Here is a 23,722-nt window from a genome sequence, read left to right as displayed (position 1 = left end):
GGGTGGAGGAAAGCGGGCCTACCGCTGCCGACCCCGAAGCGACGGGGGAGGGGAGCGGCTCTGGTGCCGCGCCCCATGAGACGATGGAGGGGAGCGGCTCTGGTGTCGCGCCCCATGAGACCATGGAGGGGGGCGGGTCTGGAGCCACGCCCCACGAGATGAACCCCCCTGCCTCGGAGCAGGGGGCAGGCTCGAAATGGTCCCGCCCAGATGAGTTGGGGCAGGGATCTGGGGATCCATCCCCAAAATGCTTCCGCCGGCCGAGGACGTCAACATAAGCTGCTGATTCCCCTGTTTTCATCCTTTTTTCTATTTCTATTTTGACTTAATGGTTATTACCTTTGTGCAGGTTCTTACGGATGGGTCACCCCCTGGGGCTAGCGCCCAAGAAGAGTCTCGCCATTCAAGCGGGACAGAAGGCGTCGCCTGGAGTCACCCCCGTTTCGGGCAAGAGTGGTGCCGACGTCGGGGCCGTGTTGGCCGACCCGACGGTGCCCGTGGTGGCCCCCACACCCGTGGAGGTTACTGAGTGAGCGGCCTCCTCCGTGGCGGACGTGGAATGGCCAGCCGAGGGCCGCATACCGCCGGTGGAGGTGGTAGTGACCGCTCCAGGCCAGGATCAGCCGGGCACAGTTGTGGTGGCGCCTGAGGGCGTAGTGCAATCCGCGCCACCAGGGGCCTAGGTGGATCCACCCGTGGCGCTCGAAGCGGCCCAGACGGAGGAGGGTCTAGCCGGTGGGTCCTTGAGTGCGGCGGTGGTGCCGCATAGGGTCAGGAGGGGACTGCCCCCAGCCCCTTTGTTGGGAGAAAGCCGCTCCCCTACGCGGGGGGAGCCACCGCTCTAGTGGATGGCCGCTCAGGACCCGACGTCGGCTCTTTTCTCGCTCGATGATCATTCCGAGAGCATGGAGCGGGAGGGTCTTGACATCAGGATCTTGACCATGCTGAACGCCCTGGACCAGGCTAGAGAAGCCCTCTATGAGATCGTTATCCCTACCACTCAGGTATTTTTTGGGCTTTCTTCTTTCTTCGTATGTTTTTGTGCTTTCGCATTTCTGATACTAGTCTTCTTCCTCTTCAGATTCTTGTTGCTCGTAGCCGGAATAAATCCCAATTCCTCCATGAGCAGAAGGTAGAGTGGGATCGCCTCTCCAAGGAGGCCCGGCTATGAGCAGACATGGCCACCCAGCTTGCTACCGCCTAGGAGCGGGAGGCCCAGGCACGTCAGGACACAGAGGAGGCCCATGGGATGTTTGAGGATCTGTCGGCGAGGTCTAAACTGGATTGAGAGGAGATTACCAGGCTCCAAAAAGAGAGAGACGAGCTGCTGCAGAGGAATGCCATGGCCAATGAGAAGGCCAGCGAAGTCCTGAAGGAGCTGGAGATCGAGCGGGAACTCCGGCGGGAGGCCAAGAGTAGGGCCATGGCCCTCCAGCAGAAGGTGGACGAGGACGTCAAGGTGGTCCACTCTCTCCGGGCGGAGCTCGGTGACGCGGTGAACCGAAGGTTGAGCGCTGAAAACATCTCCATCAAGCTGGAAAAAGAGGCTGCCTATGCACGAAGGGCCCTTCAGGTTGAGAGCGATGAACACGATCTTCTACAAGCTGCGGTCGGGGTGGTCCTTAATGCCCTGAATGTGACGGAGCCGGTGGAGACTAGCCGGCTCGTGGCTCGTGTCGTAGGTATCACGGCTCGGGTGGGCCAGCTTGAGGAGAGTGCCTTTCACGCTAGGATTACCTAGGCCTTCACCATTGCCCATGCTCATTATGAGAAGGAGATCAACCTGAAGGTGATGAGCGAAGGCTTCCTGTCCACCTACGAGGATGAAGAGCTGGAGGAAATGGAGAAGATAGTTGCTCCCCTTGCAAAAAACCTGGCAGACAATCTAAAAGAGATGGTTCTCCCTCCATGGGAGTAATTAGTCAAACAATTTTGAGAACAACTTATATGTAATATGTGGACAAGTGTCGGTATTTTTTGCGGTTTCATGATTTTGCGTCGTAAAACGTTTAATTTTTTGCGATCTTACCAATCGGTTCCTCTGAATTATGCCGCTAGTCATGATGCGAGGAGATTGTTTCAAAAGGAAGAAAGGAGGTAGCCGTACCTTAACCAATGCTAGGGGTCAGACCTTACTGGAGATCAGAACTATTGTTTTGGTGATAGGGTCGACGAAGTCCATGGATGGCATCGCAATATTCCCCGCCGTGTCTTCCAACAGAAATCCCAAACAGGGGATTCTTTGGGCTTGGCAAGGTGGGGCCTTCGAACCTGTGTCCCTGTATCGATTGGCTTAAGCCCCTGAGCCTTGTTAGGGTCTGATAGGGGTCGGCCGTTATTTGCGTGTTACCCCATCCTCGGTTTTCGCAATCGGAGGGGCTGAGTGAACGACACTTGCCTCAATGGCTCAAGTGTCGCGCTCAACGAGCTCACTAACGGGTATGTTCGTGTGGAATCTGGGTCCATTATTTGCTGATGGGGTCGGCAGAGCCCTCTTGTGGCATTCCACAACTTCTTAACCCGCCTCCCGGCAGATGCCCGAACCGTTCGATAGGCTCCGGTGGCCCGATAGCCTCTCCTCGATGGAGATTCTGTGGGTTTGGCTCGGGATTAGAATCGAACGAGAAAAGGTCAAGACGTCCCTGTCCGCTTCTGAGCAGGGTCGGGTAGGGCCGCTGGGGCTTGTCTCGGTTATCTCTCCCTAGCTCTGTTCGGCATGAGGTGGCCTTGAGCATTTCGTGGGCCGACCTTCGAACCTCAGCCTGTGGTCGCCTATATCGAATGAGGCAACGGCCGTTTCGTGATGCGACATGAAGCGTTGGGACGTTTTGCCTACGTATAATATAATCAAAATGAAGGCGGGGTCGGTAACGTTACCTTGGTGGTATGAGTGACGAAAAGCTCTTACCAGATGTGTTCGTGAGGGGTTCGGACCCTAATGTTTGCGATGAGGTTGGAGTAACATGCATAAGAATCACTATTCTTTGTTTTTCGTATCTCGGTGGCGGTCCGAGCTGTTTAATTAGCTTAGGCATCCTGACAGCTTCTCCTTTGGGGGAGATTCTGTAGGCGGACCCCTCCGAACCCTTCCTGAGAAGGCAGTCATCAAAGCTGGAGACGCGAGGGGCATTGAGCATGATTTTTCTGGTGAATAGAAACACCATAGCTACCGAGGCATAGGGTCTGCTAGTTCATCCAGCTTTACTCAAAGTTCTATGCCCGTGTTTCGCATCCTCAGTTTCAAGCATACGGAGGGGGTCGGGTGAGAAGGATGTCTAGATTGGTAGATATCCTCGGCAGCCCCCGAGTGATGTTCATATTCCCGCCTTGGGTCAGGAGCTCGAGAATGAATTTTAATGCGTAAAGTAAGAAAGCGGAGATGTTTATCTTTCTTTGGACGTTCGTTCGTCGTGTCCTTTGGGCCGAACGGCCAGCCTAGGAGATCCTAAAGGTCCTGTCGTCGAATCGTCTGTTGTCCTGCATGGGGAGGTGAAGGGCTTTCTGCCTATGTGGGCGCCTTAATTGCCACGTCCGAAATGGGTCAGTGGTGGGCCATACCCTGGTAGTACTCAATTTGACCAAAGGGGGACGCCTCGTCGACCGGGGTACGTCCCGTTAGTTCTGACGTGTCCCCTCAGATATCAATCAGCATTGATTCCGTATTTAAAGAGGGGAAGGGAGAGGGCTTTTCGTCCAACCTTTGGCCCTTCCTTAGCTACTGCGCCTCCTCTTTAAATAGGGAGGGGGAGAGGAGTTCTCATCCCACCTCCTCTTCTACCTCCGAGCTGCTATCTCTCCTTCTTTCTTTCCGCCGAACGCGTCCGTGCGTCGTGGCAGTTCCTGAGTGAGGAAGAGTAATGCCAGAGAGAGAGAGAACTCACAAATTCGCTCGTGAGTCTGGTGCATGATGTCGAGCCGGAGGTTATCCAACGTAGATGAGATGGTGTATGCCGCCCTTGGTGAAGAGTCGTTGCTGCCGAAGGAGAAGAGGCGCCGGTGGGCGTCGTACGTCGTCGACTGCGTCGTCGTCCGCTGTGCTCCTTTTTGGCAAGAGGCGTTTCCTGCCCATACGCCGTTGTCAGGGTTATGGCTGGGGATGATGGCGTAGTCCCCAGATGCCCTGGCGGTGGCGTCGCTGTTGAGGTTGCGGCTGACGACGATGGCATAGTCCCCGGACGCTTCGGCAGAGGCGTCGCAGATGGTGGCGCCTTCGAGGATCTAGTGAAGCGGCGGGATATCGGGATGTCGCCGATGGAGAGCGTGGCACGGCGACCGCAGTAAACGAGCTGGCCCGTGTACATGCCCCGGGCGTCGCCGATGGAGAGCGTGGCGCGGCAACCGCAGTAGACGAGCTGGCCCGTGTACACGCCCCGGGCGTCGCCGATGGAGAGCGTGGCACGGCGACCGCAGTAGTACTTGTAGTAGGGCTAAGCAGAGGCTGTAATGAAATAACTTTGTGGGGAAGCCCCCGAGTAAACAGTCCTCTGAATTTACAAGTATATTGTTCCTTTTTGTAATGAAATTGCCTTGTAAGTGATGAATTTGTGCGAAAAATGAACAAATTTACATCCGTTGCCTATGGCAAGCAATTTTTTATCTATCTTCTTTTGTAGAAAAGATTTTAGTGCTTTCCGACCCCTCTCATGGTATAAGTCACAATAAGCTAGGAACATGGGCGAACAAATTCTGATTGAACTGGTGAGCAAAGAGGTTATAGCCGCTGGGGCGTGGGTGTCTCGCAGTCCTACCAGTTGTATTCAGAATTAGTTCCCAAAATCTTAGCCCTTGAGACTTGTTTATGAGGTGAACGGAAAACTTAGAGAATGTTTGTAAATATAACACAGGAGGTTTTTTGCAAGCGTAATATTTGTATCACACATGTCATATGTTACGATCACATGCTAGCCTCCGAGTGAGGTCTGACCCCTCATGACTTGCAGGGGTCGGATGTCACTAAGGATCAGGGGTTTTGTTATGACAAATTCTGATAAGGAGGAAGTGTAAGCTTATTTTAAGGATAGAAACGACGTAGCTGCTCGATGTTCCATGCGTTGGTGAAGACCTCGCCGTTGATGGTTTTCAACCGGTAGGCGCCTGGGCAAAGTACTTCTGTGATGACGTAGGGCCCTTCCCAGGGCAGGAAGAGTTTGTGGTAGTCCTTGTTGCTCTACACAAGACGGAGGATGAGGTCTCCGACATTGAAGGCTCGACCCCACACCGTCGGCTATGGTACCACCGCAACGCTTGCTGGTACTTAGCTGAACGAAGGAGGGCGATGTCACGGGCTTCATCCAGCTGGTTGATGGTGTCTTGGTGAGATGCCTCAGCTCCCTGTTCGTCGTATGCTCTGATTCTTGGTGCTCCATAGTCGAGGTCTATTGGAAGAATGGCCTAGGAGCTGTAGACCATGAAGAAAGGTGTGTAGCCGGTGGCTCGGCTAGGAGTTGTCCTTAGGCTCCAGAGCACAGCCGGGAGCTTAGCGAGCCAGCGCGCGCCGAACTTGTTCAATCGGTTGAAAATTCTGGGATTGAGGCCTTGAAGAAGCATGCCGTTTGCGCGCTCGACCTGCCCGTTCGTCCGGGGATGTGTGATGGCTGCCCAATCGATCCGGACGTGTTGTTCATCACAGAATCGAATGAATTTCCTTCTGGTGAACTGTGTGCCGTTGTTTGTGATGATGGAGTTCGGTACTCCAAAGCGATGGATGATGTCAAGGAAGAACAGCACAGCCTGCTCAGATTTGATCATGGATATTGGTCGAGCTTCAATCCATTTTGTGAACTTGTCTATGGTGACAAGCAGGTGGGTACGGCCCCCGGGTGCCTTTTTGAGTGGCCTAACCAGGTCGAGCCCCCAGACCACGAAGGGCCACGTGATGGGGATCATCTGGAGAGCCTGGGCCGGGAGGTGCGTTTGCCGAGCGTAGTACTGGCACCCTTCGTAGGTGCGTACAATTTGCTCGGCATCGGCTACCACGGTGGGCCAGTAGAAACCTTGTCGGAATGCATTCCCAACCAAGGTTCTTGGTGTGGCATGATGACCGCATACTCCACCGTGGATGTCGCCCAGCAGGAGTTTTCCCTATTCGCCAGGGATACAGAGTTGCAGAATTCCGATGTGACTTCATTTGTAAAGTTCGCCCTCTACAAGAACGAAGGACTTGGCACATCGTGCGAGCCATCAGGCTTCCGTCTTGTCTGCCGGTAGTATGTCATGGAGGTGGTAGTCGAGGTAAAGCGTTCTCCAGTCATCGGGAGGGTCAGACTCCACTGCTGGGTCCTCTCCAAGCTCCATGACCTCGGGGTCTGGCGGAGCAGTTGGCGGATCAGCCCCGAGGGTCGGACTAGAAGGGCCATCGTCGGCTTGTTTCGATCCCACATAGCGTACCGAGGGTTTGTGTTGATCACTGGCAAAGACGCCTGTTGGGACTAGCTCTCGGCCGGATGCTGCTTTTGCAAGCATGTCGGCCGCTTCGTTGAGGCGCCTGGGGATGTGATTGAGTTCGAGGCCGTCAAATTTGTCCTCCAGGCGTCGGACCTCTTGACAGTATGCCTCCATCTTGGCATCATGGCAGCACAACTCTTTCATGACCTGGTTGATGACCAGCTGAGAGTCGCCCCTAACGTCGAAGGGTCGGATGCCCAGCTCTATGGCGATTCATAGGCCGTTGATGAGCGCTTCGTATTCTGCAGTATTGTTTGATGAGGGGAAATGAAGCCAAACCATGTACCTCATGTGGACCCCGAGGGGAGATACAAAGACTAGTCCTGCTCCGACGCCTTTCTTCATCAGCGATCCATCGAAGTACATTGTCCAGTACTCTTGATCGACGGCTGCTGGTGGCATCTGGACCTCGGTCCACTCTACGATGAAGTCAGCTAGTGTCTGAGATTTGATCGCCGTTCGGGGGGCATAAGAAATGCCCTGATCCATCAGCTCGAGTGCCCACTTTGCGGTTCTTCTCGTAGCGTCATGGCTACGAACGACCTCACCGATGGGGAACGACGTCACTACTGTCACGTGGTGCGACTCGAAGTAGTGGCGTAGCTTCCTTTTGGTGATGAGGACGGTGTAGAGGAGTTTCTAGATTTGGGAGTAGCGGGTTTTGGAGTCAGATAACACAACGCTGATGAAATATATAGGGCGCTGTACCTTGAAGGCATGTCCCTCTTCCTCTCGCTCTACTACTAAGGCGGAGCTGACCACTTGGGTGGTGGCCGATATATATAGTAGGAGGGATTCTCCGCTGCATGGAGGAACTAAGACCGGTGGTTTAGTTAGAAATCGCTTAACCATGTCAAGCGCCTCCTGAGCCTCGGCCGTCCACTCGAAGCGGTCAGTTTTCTTCAGGAGTCAATAAAGGGGGAGTCCTCGTTCACCGAGGCGTGAAATGAATCGACTGAGGGCGGCAAGGCACCCTGTGATCCGTTGAACCCCCTTTATGTTTTGGATCAGGCCCATCCTTGTGATGGCTGATATTTTTTCTGGGTTGGCTTCGATGCCACGCTCGGAGATGATGAAGCCGAGCAGCATGCCCCTTGGGACCCCGAAAACACATTTTTTGGGATTGAGTTTGATGTTGTTTGCCTGGAGTTTTGCAAAGGTTCGTTCAAGGTCAGTGACAAGGTGGTCAGCTCGCTTGGATTTGACTACGATGTCGTCGACATAGGCCTCAATGGTTCGCCCGATGAGGTCTCTGAAGCAATTGAGCATACAGCGCTGGTACGTTGCCCCAGCATTCTTCAGACCAAATGGCATCGAAATGTAGCAAAACGATCCGAAGGGAGTGATTAAAGATGTCGCGAGCTGGTCGGACTCTTTCATCGTGATTTGATGGTAGCCAGAGTATGTGTCAAGGAAGCAGAGAGTTTCGCACCCCGAGGTGGAATCTGCTATTTGGTCTATACATGGCAAAGGAAACGGATCCTTTGGACACGCTTTGTTGAGGTCGGTATAATCGACACACATTCACCATTTCCCGCTCTTTTTTGGACAAGAACAGGATTTGCTAACCACTCTGGGTGGTAAACTTCCTTAATGAATCCTATGGCCAGTAGTTTGGCTATCTCCTCGCCGATGGCCCTGCATTTCTCTTCGTCGAAGCGGCGTAGGCATTGTTTCACTGGCTTGGAGCCCGGGAGGATTTGGAGAGTATGCTCGGCGACCTCCCTCGGGATGCCCGGCATATCCGAGGGTTTCCACACAAAGATGTCCTTATTGGTGCAGAGGAAGTTGACGAGCACGCTTTCCTATTTGGAGGAGAGCACGGTCCCGATATGGACTTTTTTGCCCTCGGAGCTACTAGGATCCAAGAGGACGTCCCTGGAGCCTTCTGCCGATTCGAACGATCTGGATGACTTCTTTGCATCGGGTATCCCTTCAGTGACCTCCTCCCTAAGGGTGGCGAGCTCTTCGGATGCGATGACGGTGGATGCGTGTCCGCAGCATTTGACCTCGCACTCGTAAGCGCGCTGGAAGGAGGCGCCGATGGTGATGACCGCATGGGGGCCCGGCATCTTTAGCTTCAAGTACGTGTAATTAGGCACGGCCATGAACTTCGCGTAGCATGGTTGCCCTAGGATGGCGTGGAAAGTCCTCGGGAACCCCACTACATCGAAGGTGAGGGTCTCAGTCCGGTAATTGGACCGATCCCCAAAAGTGACGGGCAGGTCGATCTGCCCCAGTGGCACACCTGTACTGGAACGACGGAGGGCTGCCTGCCGGCCGGCGGTGTTTGGTGAACGGACATGTCCTTGGTAGGATGCGCTATGGGTGTGCGTTGGCTGGTGTCGGGTTCGTGTCATCAAGATAATGAACTTTCCGCCTGCTGCACCGCCGCTCACTCAAGCAGCGTGCGAATTTCTCGGCGGGCGCGACAATCCTCGGATGTCGCGGCCTCTAGAAGGCCATGCAGCAAGGTGGTTGCTGCAGCGATGTTCTGACTGGCTCGGGTGAAGTAAGGAAGGGCCCCATCGTCGGTGAGGATCCTTTGGTGTATGGTGCGGGCCATGGCGCGCGTGCGCCCCCCGTCTTTGCAGCGTTCAATCTCGCGGTTGATGTCCGCATACTCCCGAACGAGCCCTTGTCCGGCCTCATCGATCTCTTGCTGACGGGCCCTCAGCTGCTCCATCCTTAGGTGAGATGGGGCTGTCATCTCTTCACCAGATCTGCTGTTAGGGTGGTTTGTAGGGCTAGCCTCTTCCCTGGAGGTGCTTTCGACGTGACCTTCGAGGGCCTACGTCATGAAGCACTCCCGAGAAGGGTGGTGGCTCCTCGTGCTGGAATCCGAGCTAGAGAACGATCTTGGCTCCACATTGAGGAGGCCGTAGAGGGTCTTCATATCCTGCTCAATCGCCCCCATGAACTTGATGTCCGTGGGGGATTGAACCATACGTAGCGCCAGAAGGCGGCCAGTGGTTGCCACAGCGTTGTGGAAACCGAATGGAAACGCTATCGGGGCACTCCGTACGAACCCTTCCGGACATAGGGTGTCATTGTGAGAGGCCTCCCTTGATGACAGGACCCCCTGCGAGTTGCCCGGCGGGCCCTCAAGCCTAAGACGGCTGAAGTTGATGGAAGGGGGAGATAGGGCGGCTGAGTGAGTCAGCGACAGCTCTCCTCCTAGTGTGATGATGAAATCTAGGTCGCCGAAACACAGGTGTGCGCCCGGGGCCCAGGTGATTGCATGGGTGGCCATCCGAGGCCTGATTTGGAACGCGCAAGCCCCCTACCTAGCGCGCCAACTATCGGTGTTTCGTACAAGCACCGTCAAGTAAATTTATAGTAATGCGTGTTAGGCTCGGATGGTGCAATAAAGGGCACAAGATTTATACTGGTTCGGGCCGAATGTCCCTACGTCCAGTTTGTTGCTGCTCATGTTATTAGCACCGTGAACGGTCTGTAGTAAGGGGTACAAACGATCGAGAGAGGGACTGGTCCCAAGTCTCTGATGGAAGGGTTGAAAGGAGGTCAAGAGCTTCGTAGCCGCTTGACTGTGTGTATGAGTGCGTTGTATTGTTCGGTCTTTCGAGTCCCCCTTTGATGGAGGAAGCCCATCCCCTTTTATAGATGAAGGGGCTGGTTTTACAAAGGTGAGGGCTTTGGACACGTACTCTACTTAGTCTTGTGGCTCACGTCTACCCGGCCTGGTCCATCACTCTGATGAGTGTGAAGGAAGGTAAGCGCCTACAATACTGTTGATGTTTCTATAGAATGTCAGGTTGGTTACAAAGTGCTGCCCTGCGCAGGGTATGGGCTACAGTATAGTGGTTTTGACTTATGAGCATCCCCCAGCCTTGCTCCGCATGCCTTCTAGTTCCTGTGAGTCTTTGTCGGAGGGACGAGGGGTTGGGGTCCAGAGCGACGACATGGTCAAGGCCTTCTGTCTTGGCGGACCTGAGGGGTCGAGAAGCGGGTGCCGCTCCCTCGGGTCTATAGCGTGGTGACGGAACGTTCATCGTGCGTGGAGATATTAAGTCCTTTTTTGGAGCATAGTGGTTGTCATATATCTTCGTCGGGTTCCGTGTCCCAAGGCTGAAGGCGGAGCCTACAACTCTATAGGGCAAGGAGCACGCACCTGTACAACCTTTCGAGCTCTGCTACGCCCGAAAGGGTCCAAAGCACCTGTCCTGTCATCCCCTGGTAGTACTTTTCCTGCCAGGGCGCAGGGTATGGTCCTTGGAGCCATAGCTGACCCGAACGTGTTGTCTTGTCCTATACTTATCATGTTGAGGGCATAGGGAGAAGTTGCCAGGGAGGATGAATCCAATCTTTAGATATGGAGCAGGGTGAGATTCGCTCCTTGCCATCGGGCGAAACAGAGACCAATTCCTATCTCTCGGGTGAGACCGACCTTGCCCCTCTAGGGTTGGGCGAGGCAGAATCTATCCCTCAGCCCTCGGGTGAGACCAAGCTTGCCCTCAAGGCGTCGGGCGAGACAGAGTTTATCCCTTGGCCCTCGGGCGAGACCGAGCCTGTCCCCATGGCATCGGGCAAGACGGAGATTAACCTTGAGCCCTTGGGCGAGGCAGAGTTATCTCCCAAAGGCGTCGGGCGAGGCGGAACCAAACCCCTGTCACTTGAACAAGGGATGAAACGGTGCCCTTATGCGTCCAGAAGTTTTTCACGTTCGGTGGTTATTGGTTCCACCTTCTGGGGTACCCCGGTATTAGGTTCCCAATAACCATGTACAAGGCACACAAGCTCCTTAAAGCACTGAAGATGCCATATGAGCAGATACATGCTTGTCCGAATAGGTGTGTCCTATTTTGGGAAGAACTCAAGGAGGCAAAGTACTGTCCGAAGTGTAAAGCCTCCAGGTTCCTAGAGGTAGAGTCTAGTGATGGTGGTGGCTAGAAGACCCAGCTTAAGATACCCGCCCGAGTCCTACGACACCTTCCCTTCGTGCCGAGGATTCAAAGGCTATTCATGACCGAGGAAACTATGAAACAGATGACATGGCACAAGAATGGCAAACGCTACCATCTTGACAAGATGGTGCATCCATCTGATGGTGAAGCATGGACCAGCTTTAATGACAAGCATCATTTGAAATCCGATGAGGCTCGTAATGTACATGTCACGCTGGCAACAGATGGGTTCAATCCTTATGGCATGATGTCTGCCCCTTACACATATTGGCCCATGTTTGTTATCCCCCTCAATCTCCCCCCTGGCGTCGCCTTTCAATGACATAACATGATCTTGATGTTGATAATTCCTGGGCACCTAGTGAGTAAGATGGGTGTGTTCATGGAGCTTGTGATTCATGAGTTGATCAAAGCTTGGAATTAAGGGGTATGGACATACGACCGAGCTATAAAGGAAAGCTTCAAAATGTACGTCTGGTACCAGTACTCCATGCATGACTTCCTGGCGTATGGGTTATTCAGCGCCTGGTGTGTTCACGGGAAGTTCCTGTGCCCAATATGCCAGGAAGCTGTGAGGTTCATTTGGTTGAAGAAGGGTGGTAAGTATTCGTCGTTCGATCAACATTGTCAATTCCTAGATTCCAACCATCCATTTCGATAGGACACCAAGAACTTTAGGAAAGGTGTCGCAGTCACGGATCCTAGACCGCACTTGAAGACTGGTGCTGAGGTTCATGCTCAGATAGATGCTCTCTTGCCCAATGAAAAAGGTGGTTTTGTGGGATATGGTGAGCAACACATGTGGACTCATAAGTCTGGCTTGACGAGGCTCCCCTATTTCGATGACCTCCTACTGCCCCATAACATTGATATAATGCACACTGAAAAGAATATCGCCGAGGCACTTTGGGCAACACTCATGGACACTGACAAGTCTAAGGACAACCCTAAGACTAGAGTGGACCTAGCAACGTTGTGCGATAGACCACATCAAGTGATGCGGCCTCCTGCAAACGGCAAGAACTGGAAAAGGCCTAAGGCCGATTTTGTCTTGAAACCTGAACACAGGAGGGAAGTACTATGATGGATCAAGGCGTTAATGTTCCCTGATGGGTATGCGGCGAACCTGAGCAGGGGAGTGAACTTAGGCACTATGCGAGTCAACGGCATGAAGAGTCATGACTACCACGTATGGATTGAGCGGCTTCTTCCAGCGATGGTACAAGGCTACGTTCCTAAGCATCTCTGGCTAATGCTGGCAGAGTTGAGCTATTTCTTCCACCAGCTTTGTGCCAAGGAGCTATCTCGGACCATGGTTGCAAACTTAGAGAAAGTGGCACTTGAGTTGCTTTGTAAGTTGGAGAAGATCTTTCCACCTGGCTTCTTGTCGATGCAGCATTTGATTATGCACCTCCCATATGAGGCATGTATGGGGGGGCCTGTGTAGGCCCGTTGGTGCTACCCAATCAAGAGATGTCTGAAGGCTATTCGCAAAAAATGTAGAAATAAAGCCAAAATTGAGGCTACCATTGTAGAGGCTTCCATTCTAGAGGAGGTGACAAACTTCACATAGCTATACTACACGGAGAACCTTCCTAGCGTGCATAATCCACTCCCTCGCTACAATATTGACGAGAATGAATCCAACCTTAGCCTTTTCCAAGGGCAACTCGGCAGGTCAAGTGGATCGACCAATAAGAGGTTGGAAAATGAAGAGTGGCGCATGATCATGCTATATGTGTTCCACAACCTACCCGAGGTGAAGTCGTTCATTGAGTAAGTTCTCAAAGAACTTGTTTAAATACACTGTCACTATTCTACATCCAACTGATTCTTTCTCGTTTGCACAGGGAATTTATTCGTGTATCCTGGCATCAACCAAGGGATCCTACCCCACGGCAAACTGACACCCTTCTTTCACAGGGTCCGAGAGCAGGGAGGCCTGATTTTATTTCTTGGTTCAAAACAAAGGTATTGTCCAATTTACCTCGTACCTAGTTTGAGATTCCGAGTTTCACGTACTTAGTCCGGCAATCTTTCCTTCTTGCGCTTGCAGGCCCAAACCGATGCAACTATGAGTAAGGAGTTGAGACAGGTTGCAAATGGCTTCGATAGTAAGGTGAAAGCTTATTCAGGTTATGATGTGAATGGATATCGCTTTCACATAAGAAGCTACGAGCGAGCTCGGCCCCATCGAAAAACCACAAACAGCGGAATTTGTACTCCCAGCACTGATGGCCTCGAGTATCATGGCATAATTGAAGATATCTATGAACTTGAATTTTATGGTTCAAAACCTCTTCGTCTCGTCATGTTCAAATGCCACTGGTTCAATCCTCGACTGACGAAATGGAGCCCTAATATTGGTCGAGATTCGACACGATTTCATCTATCAAGGAAAAGATGTCTTTATTGTGGTAGATCAGGCCGTGCAGGTTTATTATTTGTCATACGCATGCCAAGGCAACAAGGCTCTTCAGGGTTGGTCTATTGTGCACCAGGTATCGCCACATGGTAGACTAGCTGTCCCAAACGATGAAGATTACAACTTCAACCCAAACACATATGATGGAGAGTTCTATCAAGAAGATGGGCTATAAGGGAGGTTGGTGATAGACTTAACCGAGGCGATTGGAATGGAAGTAGACAATGAAAGGGTTGATGACGAGGAAGAAGGAGATGAGGTGCAAAATGCCAAGGACATAAATGCTTAAGCGATTACATTTAGATGATGACGATGAAGGCAACATTGAACCTTCGGACAGTCTTGTTTATTTGGACAATTTTGATAGTGATGACGAGACATATGATCCAGATAATCCCAATAATGATGATTACTTCTAATACATGTAATACTATGTTATTTTGTAATCGTGTTTTGTTTATTTACTTAGCATCTATTTCTAATACATGTAATGATGTCTTGTTTGTTTCTTTTTAATTGCAGGTGATTGAACAAAGATGGCGGGCGGCAGTGGGCCAAGGAACGTGAACTCAAGGTACTAGAGGGCACGTGAGGACGTTGTAACACCCCGGTGTTATGCCAGCATTTAGGCACTGCAAATCATACATATCATGTATCATCAAGCATCCAAATCATACATGCATAATCATATAAATAACAACTGAAACGCTGCTTCGAAACATATGAAACATGTTGCGAAACCTGAATGTTGCATACACTTGTTAGAGTTATTTTGCTCTGATTATATTTGCTAGGCTAGTAAAACATGTTTGGCTACTATTGTAAATCATCTAGGATTATTTAGTTTAATTTTTGGAGTAAGGTTTGTATTCAAATTAATTTAAAATTTTGCTTCAAAAACAATTTCCCAAAAATTAGGGTTTTGAGTTAAACATTGACTTTGATTTTATAATTCAAAATCTAGAAAGAATTTGGCTTTGGTCATAAAATCAAAGTTGTAGATATTGAAAAATGGAACAAATTTCATTCTTACACCAATTTGTGAAAATACTTTAAATGGCACAAAAATGGGAATTTAATTACGTTTATTTGAGAAATAAAAAGAAAAGAATTTCATTTCGCTTAACAGGTCGCCGCCCAGCTTCCCGACCCATGGCCAAAGCCGGCCTGGCCCGCGTCCCCGCCTGCCGCGCGCCTCGCCCGCCCAGCGCGCCAGTCCACCTCACGAGCCGGCCCACGCGCCACGCCATCCTACGCGCGTCTCGCCTCGGCCTAGCCCCGCGTCGTTCCCCTGCTCGCCGCTCGCACACGCGCCGACCGCGGCAGAGGACGCCCGCTGCGTGGCGGCCATGCGCCGTCGACGTCGCCGCGCGTCGCAGCCGGCCTGCACCCGCACCCATGCACCCGCCTTCACCTGCCAACCACGATGCGCTCCTCTCCACTCCATCCCGCGCGCTCTCTCGCTCTCCCGTGCCCGCCTCTCCTCGCTGCGGCCACCGAGCGCCACCGCCACCCACCGGTCCAATTCACCGCGTCTCCTCCACCTCAGCCAGCAATCGTGTGCCCGCAGCTCTGCCTAGCTCTCTGGCACATGGTGCTCGTGCTTTTGCCGACTATCGAGCTCAGGTAGCGCCTCCTCGCACCTCGCCACCGTCGGCCATGGCGCCGCTGTGCTCGGCCACCGTGGAAGGCACCTTCCTCCTCTTCTCCACCCTGCCTAGCTACCTGCCCACCTTCGCCAGCTTCTCGTGAACCGCATGCGCCCGCTAGCTCGCCCTGTCACGGTCGGCAATGGCCGCCGGTCTCGTTGGCCGAGCCACGCCGCCGCGGTGTCACAGCGCCGGCGTGGCTTCGCCTCGGCCGAGCCAGGCCGAGAGGCCATGGGCCGACGCCCTGCCGGGCCGCCTCCCCTTCCTTTTGCTTAGGCCACGTAGGCCAAATGTGGCCGTGGGCCGACTGATTCCCGCGGGCCGGCCCAGTAGCAATAGGAGGATTCGTTTTCAATTTTTCTTTATTATTTGAAAATAGAAATGGTTTGGAAAATGTTTGGATACTCAAATTTGCTCCAAATCTATTGAAATAAATTTTTCTAGGTTCCTTATCACCAGATCTATTTGGGAAAATTATTGCATGTCATTTTTGGGATACTTCTCCGTAGAACTTTATTTAATCATGGATATTGCTAAAAACTTGAAAAATATGTAGAAAAACCTATAGGCTTCAGAAAAATATGATTCCAAGTTTGTTGATCTTCTTATGTAAAGTACTTCCTAGGAAAAATATGTTTCATGCATGTGCTGTGGAAAATTTTTGAGGTGTAGTTCAAGTACCTTTAATGGCTGATTTTTGTTATTTTAGCTAGAGAGCAAACTTTGTATAAAACATGCATGTGATAATTTTTGTACAGTAATTGTATGCTATGAAGAACATAGGAAAAATACTAACTCTATTGTTGGACACTTTTCATAGTACAAAGTATTTTCATGTTCATAATCTTACCATAGCTTGTTATTTTTGTGTAGGCTAATCCACTCATTCAAACACCATGAAAATATGATAGTAGACTACTTAGGGTAGTACTATGCTATAGTAATTTTCTAAGATTTTTCTAAGCAATAAAAATAGATGTTACTATTCAAACCTATTATTAATTAGGGTTTAATTAAGTGTTGCTTTTTGTGTGATTAAGAAATTAGTAAAGCTTTGGTGTATCTTTGAAGCATTTAATAAGATGTGTTGATTTAGCATATTAGTAGTAGAAGAGAATCCAGTAGATGACATGTGCTTGTAGTATATGTTCTTGGATGATATTGACTACCTTGCATTCAAACAAATCCATTATATTCATCTCATTCGATGCACCGATTGCATACGCGCTTACGCACATTGCATCATATAGGATCGCAAACCGAGAACCCAGTCGTCATACCCGAGGAGCCCGAGGAGCAGCTCGAGGTGCAGCCGCAGGAAGTGCCCGAAGCCGACGAGGAGGACGTTGAGGAACTTCCGGAGTGCCCCAATCACCGCCCGAGCTCCTTCGAGAGAGGCAAGCCCCGGAGCATTTTCTCTCGGTTTGCAATTATTAATTCAATGCTTTACTTTGATTGATGCATTACGTTCAGGAGTTGTTTGCAACCGTTGCTGCATTATACCTTGTTTACATTTGTTATACTATATCCTTGTTACCCTGGTATCCGCAGTCGAGTCAATGCTTAGCTGGCTTAGACCGGTAGAAGTCGGGTGATTTCCTGTCACCTACGAGCTATAGGTGGTTATCTGGATCTGCTTGGATGACTATGAAGTCATGGTATAACTAAGTGTTAAATGAAGTTGAGACCGGACAGAGACTTGCAGAGTTTTGGACTGTAGTGCTTTCTGTCTGTGTCGATTAAGGACCGACCGTTGTTGGGCCTCGAGTCATGTTGAACGCATGCCTTACATTTAGCTGGCCGGATAAAGTACCTTCCGACCGCGAAGCTGGGAGATTATTCGGGCTGAGTAGATTGCCCGCAGCGCACTGTGCCGGAGCAAGTGTGGTAGGACACGGGGGCAAGATGATAAGACCAAAGTGCAGTCAGTCGGCCCTCGGGTACATGTGGTTCCTGGCAAACTTGAGATTCCTGGATAGTTGACTCGGTGATCAATATCTCACTTTAGCGGGTGAGTGAGGTTTGTGTAAGGAATAAATCACCAGCTGGTTAGAAATCGATTCAAATCGCCATTGCTCCTGGACAGTGAGCACTTGACTTGAGTGACTTCATCGTAGTAAATGTTTATAGAACACTTGGACAGTTATAATAAATATGATAGTATGGAAGTTGTTTAATGATCATTGGTTATCATTATCTGCTTAATCACGTGTTTGCTCTAGTATAGGTGCAAATCTAGTCGACAGGTTAATAACAATTAACTTGACAATAATGCTTTTGAAAAGGGTCTTGAAATGCTAAAAATGCTTCTTTTCGCAAATGAGTCAGCTACCCTACTATAAAGCCCTTCATAATCCTTGGTGTCACTTATTTTTGGTTATGTCGGGTAAGTCTAGCTGAGTACCTTCTCGTACTTAGGGTTTTATTCCCACTTGTTGTAGATGGGCAGATGTATTACGGCTACTGTATCAACTGCCTTTACCCTACGATGGGTGATGCTTAGGACCATGGGCATGGTCATTCCTTACGTCTCGTCTGATGCTTTTGTTGGAGATGATCATTCGCTAGCACTGTATTTGAACTCAGTGTGAGAGTGTGTGTGGTTTGAACAAATGGCTTTCGCTACTTTTATTTGAACTTGTTTTGTAATAACTATGTTTAAACTCTGATGTATCTGAGATGCAAACTTTTATGTAATATGTGATGGTGACCGCTAAACTTATTATGATCTTGGCTGGAATGGAAGTTGGTTTGAAATCCTTCGTGATTTCACGGACTACCGGGTTATATGGGCTTAAGTTTGCTAAATTGTCTGCTCTGGCGGATGATTTTCTTACTTAATTTCGTATAATTGGTTGGTTCTGTTACAGACGTAGATGCCGGAGAGAACGCATCGGACGGGAGGAGGCAGAGGGCTAGGAGCAGCGGGAGCGGCAGCAGGAGGGGCCGGCCTCCTCTAGTCAGGCTGCGTGATGTGCCGGAGGAGGAGCGCCGTACCACGGACTCCTCGGAGGACGAGCAGGTTCTAGCGACGGACAAGGTTCGGGCGACGGACAGTGAGGGAGAGGCACAGGAGGGCGACGAGGCCGGAAGTAGTTCCACTGCCTCTGCTATGGCTAGCCCCTACTTGCGAGGTCCCTCAAAACTCCCTAGGCCTCCGCTTCCTCCCCTACGCCTAGTGATCCGCCCCTAGGGGGACAGGTAACTAACTTTAGATTTAATCACAGCTACTTCATATAACCTGTTGAAAATTGTCAAAGAAACTAATAATGTTTGTTAATGACTTGTGCAGGCACTGGGAGGTTGTGTCGCCTGGTGACTCACGTAACCCCAACCACATCTTGGGCTTGTGTGTAGGCACCATTACCCCGGCATTGTCACGCACAAGGGGACTGTGGGGTTGGCCAAATCGTGGGACCACTACAAATCTGCCCCCGACGTAGATTATGAAGACAAGCAGGAGCGGGTCAGGAGAGAGTTCTGGGTAAGTCTCGTTCGCACAACTTTGATCAATACGTCGCATTCATTTGACACTTTTTGACATAATGAATTGATATAGTGTGTCTGTCTACAGACTTTTTCAGGTGTGAAGAGGGACAGGAGGAGAGGGCGGAGAAGAACTTGGTGAAAAGTGCCAGGAAACGCATCAGCGACATGCACTACGAGGAGCGCCTCACTTGCATCATCAAGTACTACGCCACGCGACTTGGTCAGAAAGTCAGCAAGACACAGGCAAGACAGATGCCTCTGGCCCAGGAACAGTTCCTTGAGGTAAATGAAGAAGAAGAATACTGATTCATTTTGAGATTAAGCAGTTTTCATTTGGTCATCTTACATCTCAAATTCTTTATGACATGTAGATGATTCCATGGTGGTGCGAGTCCTTTGCCGACTGCTGGGAGATGATCATGGACAGGTGGTTCACAGAGGGTTATATCTAGGAACGCGAAGCCCACCGGGAGCGGGCTTTGCAGGCAACATGCCCCACACACCACCAAGGCAGCCGTAGCCTCGGCGCGTACAAGCAAGCTTGGGTACGTGAATTCATTTTTAGTATTCTGACGCTCCATTCTGCATGTTTCTTCTAATCATCTTGTCTTTCTCGCAGTCGGCGTCGCATGGTGGCCAGCCTTTGTCCATGTTCATGGCGTATGGACTAGCCCGCAAGGGAAAGGCGACTTCCGCTGTCACCTTCAGCCCGGATGACCCACCCGAGTCGTACAGCAACCCAAGCGCCCACACCCGCATTAGCTCCTACGCATCGGAGGCAAGGTCGGTCTAGGGCCAGACTGGGATCCGAGCACCGACGACATTGATGGCACGACTATCATGAGGATCAGACAGGGCAAGAAGCATGGGCGGTACTGGCTTGGCGATGGCACCCTCGAGTCTGGCTCTGTTCCCTCCCTCTCCCAGATCCGAGCAAGTACCCCGAGCGGAGGCCTGGCCATACGCCAACGGCCGTCCCCTTCACAGCAGTGGGTCGACGCACTCCAGGTTAGTCCAGTTTAACTCTTCGTACATTGATCTTTACATAACTTAGTTACCTTTATATTACTAAAACATTCGATTGAAATGTTGCAGGCCGAGAACGAGAGGATGGCTCAAGAGCTGCGGGACCTGGCGGCGAGGACCGAGGTGGCTGAGCGGGAAAGACAAGCCGAGTGGGCCGAGCGGGAGAGACAGGCCAAGCAGCTGGCGGAGATTACGATGTTCCTGTAGAACTTTGGGCAAGTGAACGGTGTACCTGTGCCGATGTTCGCTCCAGCGTCGCCACCAGTTGTAGCTAGTCCAGTGAGTATGAATCCATATTGCTTCGACTAGTGCTTTCATTAGATGACCCACTCTAAGCACCTGAATCTCTTGTCCTTTATGCAGCCTCCGTCGGCGGGTTCGAATAACCCATCTCAGGCGCAAGCAGGCGGTGCTGAGTTTCCTTCACCAGGCACTCAGTTTCCTCCCCACCTTTAGTTTGTATCTCTTTTTCACCGCTTGATGGACATGTGATGCACTGTGATCCACTATCGACTTGTTTCGATGGTAATTGGACCTATTATGTTTGTGATGTCGTGTATGTGAGGTATTGTATTCGCGATGTGATATATATGTGTGGGATTGAGTTTGTTATGAGATGGATGTGATATATATGTGCTATATTGTCTTTGTGATGCTTCAGATGTGATATATATCTTTTATATGCTGTGTTTGTAATTATAGAATCAAAAAACAAAATAAAAAAAATTAATTTTTGAGGCTTTGCCGGGTGCCCTGGCCCTGGCACTCGGTAAAGCTGGGATTCCCAGCTTTGCCGAGTGCTAGGGCCAGGGCACCCGGCAAAGTTTTTTCAAAAAAAAATCTTTGCTGGGTGCCCCATGACCTGGCACCCGGCAAATAAATTACGAAAAAAATAAAAAAAAACTCTTTGCCGGGTGCCCTCGCTGTGCGACACCTGGCAAAGAAATTATAAAAAAAAATAAAAAAATCTTTGCCGGGTGCCTCCACGGCACGGCACCCGGCAAAGAAAATTTGAAAAAAAAAATTAAAAAATTCTTTGCCGGGTGCCTCTGACATGGCACCCGGCAAAGAAGGGATGACGGAGCCGGCGCCGTAACGACCACTTTTCTTTGCCGGGTGCCGGGTTTGCACTCGGCAAAGTCTTTGCCGGGTGCCCGATAAAAAGCACCCGGCAAAGAAATCTTTGTTGACTAACTTTTTGCCGGAGGCTCTTTACTGAGTGCTGCACCCGGCAAAGGCTTTGCCGAGTACGAAGTAGCCTTTGCCGGGTGCATTCGGTACCCGGCAAAGCTCTGAATCCAGTAGTGTCGGTTTCACTTTCACCGCGATCAAAAAAAAAAAAGGCCCAGTACGTAGGTATAGTACTTCGTACAAATGTAGCCAGAAAGGAACAGCACATACAAGCATATCCTATCGCTGACCAGTGACAAGGTTGTGTTGTGAGGATAAAAAGGCCCGAACAGTGAAAGACGTCCGGCCGTCTCCATGCATGCACGCTGTGCGGCTTTTCACCACTCTCAGGTCATCAACCTTTTGACTGATGAGCTCCAAGCGTACGAGACAAAAGAGTTTGTCATGAAAAAAATGTGAAATGACTAGAGAGTACGAAGAGATAAGAGTTTTCTGTCTGTGTTGTCGTTGGTGTACTGCTGATATATTTACCATCATGGTGTTTTTCCGTCGTCGCATAAAAATGACTTGTCGTTACTCTTACTCTTAGAATGCGTTTGGATCCATATGCTAACTTTTAGAAGCTAATAGAAGCTAGGTTCATTTAGCTTTTAAGATTGTAGAAGCTAGCTAGCTTATGAAGTTGGTGGCTGTTTAGATTGTGAAATCTGAAAGGATCCAAACATGCTCTAGACTAGAATTCACGATGTTTCATGATATACATTATACATAGGCGAAGAGTTCACGTGCGAACGTATTTTTGCAAGCATAAAGATATATATACTCTACTATATATAGTATACATACGACTTTGTAACTTGCTTTTCTGTGTGTGTATAGTATATACTACATGGAAACGAGGTACAGAGACCAACAGATAGTATCCATATCTTCCTTTTGTGCATGGAGTTGACAGAACCGTGTAGTCTTGTCTGCTTCTATAGAAGTGTAGACAGTAGGCCTGTAGGCAGTCCTTGTACACATTTCCATAGGCCTTTGGTTATTTTTGTAACTAACGGCCGGTCATATACGCAGCCGTCTCTAATGCAATTTGCATAGCAGTGTATATAGGACACACCTCGCAGTCCTACTGTCTCGTACCGTTGCCTACGCACCCATGTTTTCTCCTCAAGGGTGGTCTCGTGTTGACCCCAACTGTTCACTAAAGGACAAATGTAGACAATCACCATGTTCGTTTGATCATTTATGTGGCTTATAAACCGGCTAATGCTGTTTTATTGTGAGAGAAAAACACTGTATCATGGCTGATAAGCATGGCTGATACGATCAAGCGAACAAGATAAATATGGTGTTAGCCACTGTGTTAGGGTTGCGGCAGGAGACACACCCACCATAGATATGTTTCACACCGAGACATCCGACCTTTTAATTTGAGAGAATTGAGAGGACGCTAGCTGCTTTTCTCACCCCATGCTGTACTTATGCAAGGAAGGAGACCCATAGCCCGATTCCTGCCCGGCCGTATGCACTAGCTACAGCAGATTTCTGAGAGTTTATCTCGTTCCTGCCTGTGTAGTGTTGATCATGTTTGTGACTTGTGATCGGTCTCTATTGCTCCCTCCGTTAGCAAAAGAATACAATTCTCATATTTCGAGGAGTCAAAGAGTTCAAAAGTTTGACAAATTATATGAAAAAGTACTAAGATTCATGAGACAAAATAAATACCATTACATTAGTTATAGAATATATTTTCATAATAAATTTATTTGGAGACATAAATGCTAATATTATTTACTATAAATTTGGTCAAATATGAGCCAGTTTGACCGGCACGATTCCCATAATTACATTCTTGGGAGTATTATCATTTGAAATAGATAATGAACTGTCATGTCAATAACCAGACAAATTTTCTTCTCTGACAAGCTTAAACGGAAACTCTAGCTAGTAGTAGTAGCAGAGTACTTGCCACTTGGGAGGAACTGGCATGCATGGTCAGGGGCTAATTAAGACCCTGTTTAGTTCCATTTGCTATGGCAAAAAAAATAGCCCCTAGAGTTTTGCTACTAAACTTTAGTCCTGCTTGAGGTGTTTAGATCCATGGCAAAAGTTTAGTCCTCCATAAAAAATTACCAATTTGCCCCTCCATCCTCTTCCCCCCTACCCTCCCAGCCGCACGCTCGGCGGCGATGATAGTCAGCACCGAGGGGTGAGGCCGGCCCGCGGCACGGCAGACGGCGACGGGGAGCTGAAGTGGCAGACGTCAGCGATGCTCGAGGGGGAGGCGCTCGCCGCAACCGCGAGGTCCAAATGCTCCGTGACGAGATTCAGAGGAGGAGGAGGGCGCGGGGGAGGAGAGGAAGCCGCCGAGATCCAGGGGAGGAGGATGGTGAGAGGGAGGAGATGACGCCGCCGTCGGTGGAGGAGGCCGCACGGCGGGCAGGGGGGGAGGAGGGCGCACCGGCCGGGGTGGAGGGAGGGCGCGTCACAGGGGGTTGCGGAAGGCGTCGGGCGGTCGCGGGTGGGGTGGGCGCGGGTGGGTGGGGGCATGAGGTGTCCCTTGTTAAGAATATCCAATAGGATCACATGACCGTAATATCTGGTTGATTGATGGTTGATTGATATCTCTTGAA

The 23,722-nt window shown here is 50.3% G+C and overlaps 1 protein-coding gene across 1 annotated transcript; it reads left to right on the top strand.

Moving 5' to 3' along the window:
• Positions 1–1,342: 1,342 nt before the first annotated feature.
• Positions 1,343–20,165, top strand: LOC136536132 (uncharacterized). Its single transcript, XM_066528525.1, has 6 exons — positions 1,343–1,682; positions 18,314–18,535; positions 18,736–18,745; positions 19,028–19,214; positions 19,552–19,710; positions 20,028–20,165. Exons 1-6 carry the CDS (start codon positions 1,343–1,345, stop codon positions 20,163–20,165), a joined length of 1,056 nt encoding a protein of 351 aa, XP_066384622.1.
• Positions 20,166–23,722: the final 3,557 nt, after the last annotated feature.

Source organism: Miscanthus floridulus, chromosome 2, assembly GCF_019320115.1.
Source record: "Miscanthus floridulus cultivar M001 chromosome 2, ASM1932011v1, whole genome shotgun sequence".
NCBI classification, from domain to species: domain Eukaryota; kingdom Viridiplantae; phylum Streptophyta; class Magnoliopsida; order Poales; family Poaceae; genus Miscanthus; species Miscanthus floridulus.
This window is presented reverse-complemented; position numbering and strand designations above follow the sequence as displayed.